Source organism: Cavia porcellus, unplaced genomic scaffold (genome assembly GCF_034190915.1).
Source record: "Cavia porcellus strain 051 isolate PalLab524CR breed Dunkin Hartley unplaced genomic scaffold, mCavPor4.1 scaffold_25, whole genome shotgun sequence".
Lineage (NCBI taxonomy): Eukaryota > Metazoa > Chordata > Mammalia > Rodentia > Caviidae > Cavia > Cavia porcellus.
This window is the reverse complement of record NW_026947508.1, coordinates 6,740,045-6,754,494: the sequence shown is the minus strand read 5'-3', so window position 1 is coordinate 6,754,494 and position 14,450 is coordinate 6,740,045. Positions and strand designations below refer to the sequence as shown.

The following is a 14,450-nucleotide window of genomic DNA, read 5'->3' as shown; positions in this document are numbered from 1 at the left end:
GACATCCCCATCTCACACATCTTTGTACTTCACCATGGTGCTTACTAAGCATTCAGGACCAAATGAGAAGCAGGCACCCAAGGGGAAGGCATTCCCTCGACCATTCCCTGGCACAGATTCACTTCACAGCACCCAGCCCAGATGAAGTCACGGGAGAAGCCCCTGGCGAGCTGTTAAGCAGGCTGAGTGTAAGGAGCAGACCATGTTAGGTAAAGACGAGACAGTCACATAAAATCACTGGACAAGGGACAGGTGACAGAATGGAAGTCACCTGGAGTTTTTTTTTTTTTCAGTTTTCCATTCTTCCCAACTGGTACCCAGCAGCTCTTAACGGCCAGACCTGCCCCTGCTCAGCAGCACTTTAAATGATCTTGGTTGCAAGTCTGTAGTTCAAAAGGAACTAATAACTAGGCCAAATTTGATCAAAGCCTGGCACGTTGTGGAAGCAGTTACCGTGAAACATTCAGAAGGCTGCACAGCAGCAGGATACCAAGAGGGCCCCTGGGTCCGTCCTTTTGATGTGGGTTTATTGTTTTATTAAATAACATGTCAGAGGGGCTGGGGATTTAGCTCAGTGGCATAAGCGCCTGCCTCGAAAGCAGGCAGTCGTGGGTTCGATTCCTGGTACCGGTAAAAAAAAACGAAAAAGCTAAAAAAAAAATAAATAAATAACATGTCAGAGTTTAGACTGGGGAGACCCCCCCTCCCATGCTTCATTACCTAAGAGCCATTTGTGTAAACCTTTCAGTGCGAAGTCAGTGCTTGAACCTAAGAGCCATTTGTGTAAACCTTTCAGTGCGAAGTCAGTGCTTGAACCTAAGACCGGGTTGGAATCTTCAGTGTCAGATTCCTGTCCTGTACTTAGGATGCTAAATCCAGAAAAGGGAATTATAATCTGGACTCAAGCTTTTCCTGCAGAAATGCAACCCATATACGTAAGGAACTCATTTCCCCTGTTGGATCGAACTGATTGTGTGCTCTACCCTGCTCGGTCCTCTGTTCCCCAGCCCCAGCGTGTGCCCTGCCGTGTGCCCACGGCTGTGGGAGGAGACACTTCCGTAGGAGCAAAGGCAGGAATGTGCTGGGTGGGAGTCTGGCGCACTGTCCGAGTGTGTTCTGGAGTCCTCCGCACCGGTGCCGTCCCAGTGGATGTGTGACCTTGGCTCCCGCACGGTCACATAAGTGTTCGTAGGTGTGGGTGGGCAAGAAGGGACGCGAGGGGGACAGGAAGCAGGGAGCACCAGCCTGGAGGGGAGAAACGCTCCTGTTCGGGGCATGCTGGTGTACACGTGTGGCTTTCCAAATTGCAAACTAAATCTCACTCTCTTTACTGTAAGTGTAGCAAAAACCTCTAGGTAATAGCAGAGTGATTTCCAGGCCTGAGCTGACTGGAATGGCCTAGTTGCAAATTGTATACCATGTGCCTTTAAACTTCATTATAATACAAAACCAAAATAATTTAGACAATACCTTTGTTTTTAAACCAGCTACATTTTTAACCCACTCTCTCTCCCTTCTTTTCTTCTGTAGTACTGGGGCTTGAACATAGGGGTGTTCTACCACTGAGCTACACGCCCAGCCCTTTTAAAATTTTGAAATGGGTTCTTGATAAATTGCCCAGGCAGGCCTTGAACTTTGGGCCTTTCTGCCTGAGCCTCCTGGGATTACAGGCATGTGCCACCACACCTGACTAAACATGTATTTCATATATTTCTATCTTTTCCTGAGAAGCAACCCTAATGGAATAATCATGTGATACTCGTTGGGAGGCCTTGTAAGTTTGGGGATTGTTTTTAAAGGGAAGCACAAAATATTTCTCATATTTCCAAAAGACATATCTAGGGAGTGATCATCTAGCGTATGACATCCGTTAAAGCACATCCTGTAAACTCTTAACATCTTTCCCAAAAGGCTTTATCTCCCCTCCTCCTCTTCCTTCTCCTTCTCTTCCTTTTTTCTTTGGCAGTGTTGCTGAACCCAGGGGTACTCTATCATTGAGCAGCACCCCCAGCCCTTTTTATTTTAAGACAGGGTTCGCTAATTGCCCAGCTGTCCTCAGTCTCACAGTCCTCCTGCCTCAGCCTCCTGAACGGCTGGAATTAGAGGCGCACACTACCATACTTGGCTGATTTGTTCCTATTATTTGTGTGTTCTGTGGGAGCTCTGACCTTGACTCATCTGTCTTTTTAGATACCCAGTACCTTCAGGATACCATGAACCATGTCCTGAGCTGTGTCAAGAAGGAGAAGGAGCGTACTGCAGCTTTCCAAGCCCTGGGACTGCTTTCTGTGGCTGTGAGGTCAGAGTTTAAGGTCTACCTGCCTCGTGTGCTGGACATCATCCGAGCAGCGCTGCCTCCTAAGGACTTTGCCCACAAGTGAGTGTCTCTGTTGGGACCTCTCCTTCCGTTCCACTCGAGTGGAGAGCAGGGATGCTCCAGCCCAGCCCCATGGAGCTTACGCCCAGCCCTGCTTCCTCACGCTTCGGCATAGCAGACTGCATGAGGAACCGCACGTCCTCAGCTGGCTTCTAGCCTCTGCCCTTCCCCGCTTCCCTTATGACGACAGGGAAAATGTTTGGGGAAGCTGAAGACCTGAGGGCATGTCGGGTGCCAAGACTTTTCAACATTAACGTGTACAGGGACCCTTCAGACACTCAGCGGTCTGCTTTTGCTGGAACTAAAGCAGGAATCGTTGACCCAAACTAAAGGGACCTCGCAGGGTGTCTTTACCCTGATCACTAAAGTTGAAGTTATTCCATCTCTTTAGCCTCTCAGTGAATAAAACATGAGAAAACCGTCAGCACCTTCCAGATTGAGAGGCCAGTGTGTCCTGGCTCAGGCTAGGAAGTCAGTGTTAACAGGGCTGAGTGTTGTGTATATTTCTCTGTGTTACTGGTAAGGACTGCTCTGGGGAGCTAATGAGGCGCCACCACCCTCAGCCCAGCCATCTCATCAGGGGAAGAAGGGCTTCTTTGCAGTGTGATGGCTGTGCGTTGCCCTCTCAGCCCTGATGAGCGCATTGCCCAGTTTGCTTCCTAAGTGGGGACCTTGGTCAGAGGTACACTGTCCCTCACGTAGCACTTCGGTCTGAATTCAGAAAGGGGCCCTTTCGCAGACAGCTGAGACACATTACTGCCATCTGCTGGACGGTCGTTATAAACATGCACGTCTCTAAAGGAGGACCTGTGCTCCCACCAGTGCTGGCCCTGCCTGAGCAACCTGCCTACTTGGCCCAAGGTGGTCTCCTGGTAGGACATCACAGAATGTCACTGTGTCTAACCCAGCCACTCTGTTTCTGTGCAGGAGGCAGAAGGCAATGCAGGTGGATGCCACAGTGTTCACGTGCATCAGCATGCTGGCGCGAGCAATGGGGCCAGGCATCCAGCAGGACATCAAGGAGCTGCTGGAGCCCATGCTGGCAGTGGGACTGAGGTGGGTGACAGAAAGCCAAGCCTGTCCTGTCTCACTGAGCTCAAGGTCGCCCACAGTGATGTGACCGCATTGGAGGAGCGAGGTGTGGCTGCTCGCATATTGATTTGGAGACTGGAGAGCTCAGACTGAACACACGGGCTCATTTTGAATTCCAGTCTCATCACTGGCTAGCTCTGCAGTTTTTTTTTTTTTTTCCCCCAGTATCGGGGATCAAACTCATGGCCATGCACTTGCAAGGCAGGCGCTTATGCCACTGAGCTAAATCCCCAGCCCTAGCTCTGCAGTTTTGATTAAGTTATTTCTTTGAGCCTTGATTTCTCATCTGGAAAGTGGGCATGATAGAAAATCCTGGGGGCTGGGGATTTAGCTCAGCGGCATAAGCACCTGCCTTGTAAGCAGGCAGTCGTGGGTTCCATCCCTGGTACTGATAAAAACGAAAAAGACAAAAAAAAAGAAAGAAAATCCTGTCGTGTGGGGTAGTGTTCAGGATTAAACGAAAGAGTTCATGTAACTGGGTTTATAGGAAGTATTTAATAAATGTTTGTAGCTATAGTTTTATAGAAATTAAGTCCCTAAGCTTTAGTTCTTCATCAGTTAAACAAGGATGGTGTTCTTGATCTTTTTCTAACATTGGTGAGATTCAGCCTCCTCTAGTGGCTGAATTACATCAGCAGGTTTCTCCTGTGGTAAAGACTAGACACAGATGGGCCTGACGTCTGGGACCATGCTAAGAGGGTTCCCCTCATGACTATTTTGTAGCACCCTTTATTCTTTAAAGACCAAGCAGTGGAGAGGCCTGAGACCCCCTTGCTGGGCAGGAAGGGCTGTTTGTTCCCCAGCCCTGCAGGGGCAGCCTGCCCTGGCGCACATGTGACCACTCTCCTTCCCCTCAGCCCTGCCCTCACCGCAGTGCTCTACGACCTGAGCCGCCAGATTCCCCAGCTGAAGAAGGACATCCAGGATGGGCTGCTGAAGATGCTGTCCCTGGTCCTTATGCACAAACCCCTCCGGCACCCGGGCATGCCCAAGGGCCTGGCCCACCAGCTGGCCTCCCCTGGCCTTGCCACCCTCCCTGAGGCCAGTGATGTGGGCAGCATCACTCTTGCCCTCCGAACTCTTGGCAGCTTTGAATTTGAAGGTAAGAGATTGTAGTGACTCTTGCCAAGATAGTGATTAACACTGGGCATCTGGGAAGAGGGATGGGGGACCTAGGATTCCTGGATCTCCCCAGTGTCTTCAGGACAGGCATGGATTCTGTAGGCACCTCCTTCCCAAGCTCTTTCCACAGTTAATGCCTGCTGCTTGCTTCTCTGTTCATGCTGAGTTTGGGGGCAGATGGTGTTCAGGGAAAGTATGCATTGATCTAAGGAAACAATACTTCAGAGATGCTTCCCACTTCCCTCTAGCTGAGGAGGTATCTAATACTTTAAAATGCATAAGCTAGGATTTAGGGTGTTTCCATTCCCAGGGTGGTGTGACGTCCAAGAGTGTTACATGATGTAGTTCAGTTTGGAGTTCTAAACTGTAGGTAAAGCCACACTGAGACCAGGTGTGGTGGCACATACTTATAATCCCAGTAGTCAGGAGGCTGAGGCAGGAGGATCATTGCAAGTTCAAGACCAGCTTGGGCTACAAAGTGAGCTCAAGGCCAGCCTGAACTGCATAGAGAGACCCTGTCTCAAACAGACCAAAAAAAAAAAAAAGCTACATTAACATACAAGGGAGATCTATTTTGAGAGCAAAAATGGATACTTTTGAAATTTAAGATGCATAACTAAGGCTGGTCACGACTGCTGGGAAATAAGCAAGTACAAAAAGCCCAAACTGCAGCCTGGAGACTTCTGCCTTGTTTTTCTGAGACAGTCTCACTGTGTAATTCAGGCTGGCTTTGAAACTCCCATGTGTCCCAGGCTGACTACAAACGATCCTTCTGCCTCGGCTTCCTAGGTGCTGGAATTATGGGCATGCGCACCACACCCCGCTGCTGTCTGGAGATTTAAAGCCACCTGTGGTCTTCTTGCACAGTTCCTCCTTTTAAGTGGATTAATACCTACGATAACTTATCCCTAATCAATAGTGTCTACATCAGACACTTTTTGGTGTTTAAAACTGAGAACTAAAATGGATGAGGTTAACTTGATCTAGAATTGTTTTGAGTTTGGGTCAAAAAATATATTGTTTGGGACTGGGGATACAGCTCAGTGGCATAAGCGCCTGCCTGGCAAGCATGAAGTCATGAGTTCGATCCCTGGTACCAAAAAAAAAAAAAATTTCTTTGAATGGGATTTAGAAAGGGTTTGGAAGTGTGAGAAGTAGGTGGCTTTTTTCTCTCCCTGTCCCCCTCATCCTCCCCTTCTGCCTTTTTGCTGCCGAAAGGCATCTGTTAAGAGTTTGAAGTTCCATCAACACCTCGTTGAAAATGAACAAGTAGCTACCAAATGAAAAATCCAGCTAGCAAATTACTGCCCTGCCTGGCTGGAGCAGCAGGGTTTATCCTGTTCTCTTTGGTTTTGGATGCAGGCCACTCCCTGACCCAGTTTGTCCGCCACTGTGCGGATCATTTCCTGAACAGTGAGCACAAGGAGATCCGCATGGAGGCCGCCCGCACCTGCTCCCGCCTGCTCACCCCCTCCATCCACCTCATCAGCGGCCACGCTCACGTGGTGAGCCAGACCGCAGTGCAGGTGGTGGCCGACGTGCTCAGCAAGCTGCTCGTGGTTGGGATAACCGACCCCGGTAAAGTTTACGGACTGATGTAGAGTGTCTCATTGCTGAGAAAAAATACCCCGACACCCAAAGTTAAAGGAGGAAAGGTTTATTTAGCTTACCGTTTGCAGAGGTTTCGGTCCATCTTCAGCTGGTTCCAAGGCAGGGTGGCACATGACAGGGACAGCCGTTCATGGTGGTGGAAGACAGCAAAAGCTGCAAGGGAGAGGGAAACAAGCCTCTTTCTGCCCTTTTATCCAGACTGCTGGGATCAGGGCGATGCCAAATCTAATCAGTGGACTAAGCGGGCGTCACCCACCCTTAATGCCAGCACTGAACCAAGAGTTCATCACACTCTAGATTTAGCTGCCTCTGAAAGAGCCCCGTCTAAAGGTGCATGAGGCCTTGTGGGGACAGCTAGACAGCAGTCATGACAGGGAGTGAAGGTTCAGGGCAGTGGGAAGCAGCCAGTTTTATTATATGACCTCTCTATAGAGCTTCACCCTCAAAAAGCTGATGTTCAGCAGGTGTGGTATCGCATGCCTGTAATGCCAGTGCTCAGGAGGCTGAGGCACGAGGATTGCTGTGAGCTAAAGACCAGCGAGGGCTACGTAGTGAGTTCAAAGCCAGCCTGAATTACATAGGTAGATGCTGTCTCAAAAAAAATAGACCATAAAAGCTGATGTCCACGTACTCTAAGATAAGATACCCTGTCTTTAATTCTTTTGCCTTCTGTCCTGTGCAAAGAGATGAAAAAGACATTAGATGAGAGAAAGGGATCTGGAAGCCACCCAGCAGGCTGGGAAAGGACTGGAGCGATGGCTTCAAAGGCTCTCTTGCTTTTGTAGACCCCGACATCCGCTACTGTGTGTTGGCGTCCCTGGATGAGCGCTTTGATGCACACCTGGCCCAGGCAGAGAATTTGCAGGCGCTGTTTGTGGCCCTGAACGATCAGGTGTTTGAGATCCGGGAGCTGGCCATCTGCACCGTGGGCAGGCTCAGCAGCATGAACCCGGCCTTCGTCATGCCCTTCCTGCGCAAGATGCTCATCCAGGTAACGGGCGGCGGTGAGACCTCCAGGCCCCCAGCCAGGCGGGGGAGGACTCCCACTGGGCCCTTTGTGGACAGGGAGAGCTGAGGACGGGGAAGAGGAGAGAGACTGCGGTGCCTGCTGAATGAAGCCACATTTGGCTGCCAGGGTCCGCCTGTTTCCTAGCCTTGCAGCTGCAGTTCTGAGGCTGGCAGCTCAGGAGGCTTGTCCATGTGACACTAGGCCAACCTGTCACGCAGCTCTTTCTTCTTCCTGGCAAGGCACCAGTAATCCCTTTTCCTGGCCTCCTTGTGTGCCCGCTTACTAGGTGGTGCCAGGCTTTGGCATCTGCCCTCCTCCTCTCTTGCCCCTCTTACCACACTGGCTCAAGCGCAGGGACCGTGGTTCTTAGCCTTAACACATGTGGATGTGGCTCAGCGGTTTTTCCATAGTCATTGTCCTTGCTCTGGGGTCCCCAGCTTGCATTCTTAGATAAGGACATGCCAGGTTACCCGGTAGCCTGGAGGAGATAGGTTGCCATTGCTGCTGCTGCTGCTGCTTTTTTTTTCCTCATCCTTTTTAAGACCGGGTTTTCACTATGCAGGTCAAGTTGGCCTTTGTAGCCCGGGCTGGTCTCGAACTCCAAGGATCCTCCTGCCTCAGCCTCCCGAGTGCTGGGATTACAGGCGTGAGCCACCACGCCCTGCTTGCTTCTAGATCTAGTAGGATGTTCGGTTCCTGCTGAAAGCTGGCTCAGTGTCAGTGGGGTTCTGCTCTAGTCCTTCATGCCTCAAGTTATTTCCATCTACCTCTCCTGGGCCTCTACAGCTGACACAGTCATCCCCTGTCCCCACTTTGCCGTCACTTCCTGACCGTCTTCCAGGGCTTCTTTTAAAATATACAATTCTTGTAATATAAAAGAACTTAAGGCCCGGGGATACACATGAGTGTCACAGCACCTGCCTGGCAAGTGCTAGGCCCTGAGTTTGATTTCCGATACCAAAAAAAAAAAAAGAGAATTTAAGAATAGATAATCGTTAATACATATAACTTACACTAGATACATAATTTTCATGGTTAACAGTGGCTGCAAATGTTTTGAATCAACAAATTAAAAAATTATATTTATGTTGGTAGTTAGTTTTTGGCCCAGTATTTTATTTTTCAACTGCTGGCCCATGTTAGGGCGGCAAAGTCTTTTAAAGATATCGAAAGCCTTGGGAAGGAAAGAAATCGTCATTGAGCCTTTGAATGCAAACTGTGCTAATGAGCTTGGTATTGCAGCATCTCTTGGTGAAGAGGTCAGAGTGCTTCTTGTCTTGGCTTCCGAGCTCCGCTATGCTCCAGGACTGCTGGTGCTGGAAGTGCCCAGGGAGTAGGTCAGACGTGGCGCTTGTCCCCTCGAGCTGGCAGTCAGCTATCAGGACGCCCCATTTTTCTGATTCTAAGGAGCCATTGAATGAATTTATTATATACTGGGTTTAGCCCTTGAAACTCTAAATTTTAACTTTTTTGTTTTTGTTTTTCATTTTTAGGCAGGAGGATTACAAGTTCAAGCCCATCTTGGGCAATTTAGCAACACCCTGTCTCAACATAAAAAGTTTTAAGAAGGGAGGTGGACTGGGGATGTAGCTCAGCTGGGGAGCATCCCTGGGTTCCATCTTCAGTGCTAAAAATTAAGTTTGATAATGATTTTCTTGAATGAAGTAGTGCAGCTTGGGGTGTTGGGAAAGCCTGTGGCCTTTTCTCAAGGCTTTGGTTGCTGGGAGGCATTGCTGCTGGTCAGGGTGCTGCGGGTCTGGCCTCGGGCCTGGCCTTCACCCCCCCCCCCCCCCCGACTGGGCTCTGCTCCTGGGGCGCGGTTCCTTGCCGGCAGCCCTTTCTTTGCTGCCACCCCTATGACTGAGCAACAACAGGCTGTCAACAGGATCCAGAAAATCAGGGTTATTAAATCAGTAAGCAAAGATAAAAATATACTGGTGCCCTGTAGACGCCTGCTCCAGGAAGCCAGGTTAACCTGGGCTTTGTGATGTTCACATTCTCGACACCCAGATTCCTTCTGGCGACTTCAGCGGGCTGTAAGCCTGTCTCTAGCAAATTAGCTCTGTCTGTGTGCCATGAACAGGTGTGCCGTTGCGCTGGTGTTCACAGGCGCCCGTCAGAACACAGGCGTTCTTTCTGCTCAGTGAGGCCCAAGGGGACTGTATTGGCGCAGTCCTTAACTCTGGACTTATCTAGATGCGCCCTAAACAGCTACGGAGCGTCGGCCTTTCTCTCAGCCTCACGACTGTTCTAAATGTACTTCGATTCTTGTGTCAGGATTTCTTGCTCCTCCGACTGATTTGCTGTCCGCACGCAGAGTTTTCTCCCAGGGAGCCTTCTCTTCATTCCTCCTCTAGGCAAACCCTAATCCGCTTTATGTGCCTGTGCTGCACTGGTGAAAGCCATGCTTTTGAGAGGACTGTGGAACCTCTGGGCGCTGTCGTAGAAGGAGGAGGAGCTGGTTTCAAACCACTTCCAGCACAGCTGTCTCCGAGCCTACTGTGTTCCTGCACTATGTCCTTTGCTGTTGAATGCCTAGCAGTGATTCAGTCCGCCGGGCTGTCTGGTTCCTTCCCCTAGTTCTCTGACACATTTTCTGTGTTGACACACAGTCGCTCTGCAACACCCTCTACCACAGTTAGCCTTTCTCCCCTACAGATTTTGACAGAGCTGGAGCACAGTGGCATCGGGAGAATCAAGGAACAGAGTGCCCGCATGCTGGGGCACCTGGTCTCCAATGCCCCCCGACTCATCCGCCCCTACATGGAGCCTATTCTGAAGGTAACACACACTGGATGGAGACCGACAATCTGTGCTGATGTCCTGTCTCCGTGAGGTTAGGAGGTGGCACTGGTTCACTGGTACACTGAACAGAGATCGTTTTAAAAGTTGCACCCAGCTCTTGGAGCTAGTGAAAGGGTGCCAGAATCTCACCAGTTGCAGGAGGGTGTTCTCTCTCCCTAGCAGACAAGATAGGATGCTTCAGGCACAGCATTAAATGTGCTGGGAGAGAAGAATAGCTCCCACTCAGGAGGGACAGTGAGTCTTCAAATCTGAAGCAAGCTTCCAGTCTGAGTGCATTCCAGTCAGGAAGTTCTTCTAACACAGTTGGGGATCTAGGTGATTGACCGTAGAGATGCAGTTTAAAGGAGGGACGGAAAGTGTCTTGAAGTCACGGTGTTCCCCAGCTCTCCAGGTATTAAACTGGTACTCAATGAAGGAAAGTTTGGGGATCCACATTTTAGGAAAGTCCTAGATTCATAAAACCTAAAACTAATTTATTTGTCATTAATCCTGTTGGGGAAATTTTACTTAAATAAAAGAAATATGTCACATAGATTCTAATCTGTGTTCCTTTTCCCATTCCTTCTTTCTGTAGGCTTTAATTTTGAAACTGAAAGATCCAGACCCTGATCCGAACCCTGGCGTGATCAATAATGTCCTGGCCACAATAGGAGAACTGGCCCAGGTAAGGTGACACCTGCTTTTCCTGCAGTGTGGAAAGAAACTCTGACCTTGGCGGAAGTTAGAATACTTCTTAAACGCCATCATTTCTAACCTCCCGCCTCCCTCTCTCCTCTCAGGTTAGTGGTCTGGAAATGAGGAAGTGGGTTGATGAGCTTTTCATTATCATCATGGACATGCTCCAGGATTCCTCTCTGTTGGCCAAAAGGCAGGTGAGTGCCACTGCTGGCGAACGGAACAGGACAGACCCCAGAAGCCAGGACCTAGGTCTTCTGTTCAGGTCACTGTGCCCAGCCAACGCATGCACAGGATAGGTCCTTGACAGTATTTGTTGAATAAGTAAACAGAAGAATAACTTGGAACCAAAGTTAGCTGTCATCTTGACCTGAAGTTAGTAGAATCAGGGCCGAGCAAGGCCGTGTCCTCTGTGCCAAAGAACGCACATCCGTGATCTGATCAGAGCCACGCATCAGGCTCCTGGAGGGAGAGAGAAAGCCGGGGCTCTAGACCTCAAGGACCAGTAACTCCAGCTCGCGAGTCCCTGTCATTGGACATTACTGGACGGCTGGGCTAAAATTAAGAGTAATTTTAATTTCCTTGTGAGTCTCCTGTTAACCACTTGGGGTATGAAAGAACTTTGTATTTCCTCTCAGAAAGTCGAGGGTATTCTTCCTCGTGACCCAGCGATTGTAGGTTGGCACTTGACAGGCCATGTTTTCATGCGGCAGTTCTCAGGGTTTCTGTTCATAGTCACTGTCTGTAAGACACGTCTTTTCTTAAATAACCCCTGACAGTCTTGACATGAGGAAGACAACCATGCTGTCTTTCTCCCTACTGGCCTGGGGAACCATGTGGTCTTTTGCCTGTCCAGGTGGCTTTGTGGACCCTGGGGCAACTGGTGGCCAGCACTGGCTATGTGGTGGAGCCCTACAGGAAGTACCCCACCTTGCTAGAGGTGCTGCTGAATTTTCTGAAGACTGAGCAGAACCAGGGCACGCGGAGAGAGGTAGGGAGCATGGGAACCTGGTCCTTAGAGACTTCGCTAAGTGAGCGGAGAGAGAAGGCCGTGGAGTGGACAGGCTCGGCTTCCTTCTCCATGTTGCTCGTGTGGCTGGCCGCTGGGGACGACTGGGGGTTACGGAACATGAAAGGGGTCTCTGTGCAACCCGTCATAACCAGATGGTGTGATAAACATTGTGTTTCTCCCCTTTCCGATCAGGCTATCCGTGTGTTAGGACTGTTAGGGGCTTTGGATCCCTACAAGCACAAAGTGAACATCGGCATGATTGACCAGTCCCGGGATGCCTCTGCTGTCAGCCTGTCTGAATCCAAGTCAAGTCAGGACTCCTGTAAGTCGGGGGAACCAAGAGAGTCTTGCCAAGTTTAACTCAGGGCTCTTACTGGCCATGCTTAGAGAAAGTGTTGGGCTGGATAGCAAAATTACAGGATGCTGGCTCATTAGCAACTTCTGAATGAGAAGTCATCTCCCGTCTGTCCAGGCTGAGTCTGTACCTTTCCTTGGTGTCAGTAAAAAAGATAAGAATTATAGCCTCATCACCTCCGACCATCTCTCACTCTTTGATGATTTTATTCCTGTAGCTCCCCCCACCACAGAATGAAAAGAATATAATTAAACTGTGTGTACCTTAATAGGGAGCCCTGAAGCAAGCCTCAGGGCATAGAAAAACTCCTAGCTCTCAGAAATCCAGGGCTCTTCTTTCCTATGTAAGATCTGGCCCCAGAACCCCCTCGTTACTGACCAGTAGTCTGAGAAAGTGGGGCGAGGGGTGGGACATAAGCAAGTCTCCTGGGTTGCTCCCTGTCCCCCAGGGCACTCCTGGTTCTCAAAGTGAAGGCTCCACAGTGGCTGTCCCACCTATGCTAGCACAATGTTATTTTCTCAAAAGAAAATAATTTGTTTCTAAATGCCTTGAGCGTTTGACCTATGGTTAGTTAATTCATTCTTCTGAGTGTTAGAGAAGTGTGCCTTTGACGTTGTCCACTAGGTGGTCAGGAGTGGAACCCAAGCCTGGGTCCTGCCTTCCTTGGGCCCCAGCAGGCCTCTCTTGACCTGCTCTGATCCTCTCTGTCCTCCTGTTCATACTCCCAGGCGGAGACCTTGAGATCCTCTTGTTTCGGTCAGGGAGCGTTTGCCTGCTAGCTCATCTGAACTCCCTAGGGGGTCAGGCAGCTGCAAAACAGATGTTTGCCTAATTTAATTCCCTTTACTTTCATTTGGGGAAGTAATTATTTTTATTGATGGTTTTAGCTACAAAGTTGTGAACTATAAGTGGTGCAAAGCTAAGTTTAACATAGCAATTTAAAGGAAAACCCATAGTGTACTTTTCAGGCTTCGGTGGTTTGGGTCATAGAAAAGCCAAAGCGCGTTTGGTCTCAGCCGGTGGGCCCGTTCAGCGCTCCTAACAGAGCTCGTCCTCCCAGGGAGGCCAGAACAGATGAGGGAGAACCAGATGGACGCTAGTGACCTTGAGGAGAGTTTTTGTTTGCTGTTAACCGTGCCCTGCCTAATGTGAGAATCATGCCAGAATAGTTTATGACTCACCTTATCCCTTGGTCCTAGCTGATTACAGCACCAGTGAAATGCTGGTCAACATGGGAAACCTGCCCCTGGATGAATTCTACCCCGCCGTGTCCATGGTGGCCCTGATGCGGATCTTCCGGGACCAGTCCCTCTCTCACCATCACACCATGGTTGTCCAGGCCATCACCTTCATCTTCAAGTCCCTGGGGCTCAAGTGTGTGCAGTTCCTGCCCCAGGTCATGCCTACATTCCTTAATGTCATCCGGGTCTGTGACGGGGCCATCCGGGAAGTAAGTCCATCCAGCGCCATCCTGCTCTGCTCTCTGCCCTGGGCCTGGGCCTCAGCTCCCCACAACTGCCCTCTGCCGGCCGCTGAGCCCAGTGCCTTCCCTCCCCCAACTCGCAGGTGTATGGTTGGTTCAGTCCAGTTCCTGGTTCCTCCCCTGGGGCACCTGAAAGGTGTGCATGAGAGGAGACAGTATGTTTTTAGAGATTCTGTTTTCTGACTTGGAGTCTGGAATACAGAAGTATAATTTTTTTAAAAATGGAAGATCTTGCTGTGTTGCACGGCTGCTCTGAAACTCACTGGCTTAAAGGATCCTCTTTCCTCAGCTTCCCAACTGTCAGGGACTGTGGCTCGCCACACCTGGCCTGCAGCTCATTTTAAATGGCACACTTGTGCCTGTCAACCTCATTGAGTTGATGTCAGTTATAATAATTTAGGATAAGTTCTCCCAGACTGTCCCTCTAGGTGGTCTCATAGTCTAACCAAAGGGCAAACGGAGAAAGGTGGTGTGATGTTTTCATTGTCCTGTCAGATCTCTAATCTGCACACCGTGGGCCTCCGTCCCAGTGCTGGTTAGACGCAGCTGCAGTGAACAGCTTAACCTTGCTGTTGGCTGTGTTGTTTCTTTGCAGTCCAGGAGGTTTAGTCCAGGGCCTCACATACGCTGGGCAAGCACCGTACCACAGTTAGACCCCCAGTTGTATTATGTTTTTATTTTTAAATTTTCATTGTACTGAGGATAAAGCCCTGGGCCTTTGCACTGAGCTACATTCCGTCCCTTTTTTATCTTTTATTTGAGATCGGCTCTCCCTGAGTTGCTCGGGCTGGCTTCAAGCTTGGGCTTCTCTTGCCTCAGCCTCCCAAGTAGCGGGGATTACAGGTGCATGCCAGCCTTCTTAGAGCTCCTGGGACACAGCTCGTCCTCTGAGGAGATGATTCCTCCCTC

At 49.8% G+C, this 14,450-nt stretch overlaps 1 protein-coding gene across 3 annotated transcripts in view; it reads left to right on the top strand.

The window, feature by feature from the left end:
• Mtor (mechanistic target of rapamycin kinase) overlaps positions 1-14,450 on the top strand; it is a 108,257-nt gene that overhangs the window by 11,331 nt on the left and 82,476 nt on the right. For all 3 annotated transcript variants that reach the window (XM_003471204.5, XM_063235511.1, XM_023565752.2), the window contains 11 exons: positions 2,191-2,377; positions 3,305-3,433; positions 4,327-4,571; positions 5,954-6,169; positions 6,988-7,193; positions 9,870-9,992; positions 10,591-10,680; positions 10,796-10,888; positions 11,548-11,682; positions 11,896-12,025; positions 13,258-13,508. In XM_003471204.5, coding sequence (XP_003471252.2) covers positions 2,191-2,377; positions 3,305-3,433; positions 4,327-4,571; positions 5,954-6,169; positions 6,988-7,193; positions 9,870-9,992; positions 10,591-10,680; positions 10,796-10,888; positions 11,548-11,682; positions 11,896-12,025; positions 13,258-13,508 — 1,805 coding nt within the window. The remainder of the gene's footprint in view (positions 1-2,190; positions 2,378-3,304; positions 3,434-4,326; positions 4,572-5,953; positions 6,170-6,987; positions 7,194-9,869; positions 9,993-10,590; positions 10,681-10,795; positions 10,889-11,547; positions 11,683-11,895; positions 12,026-13,257; positions 13,509-14,450) is intronic.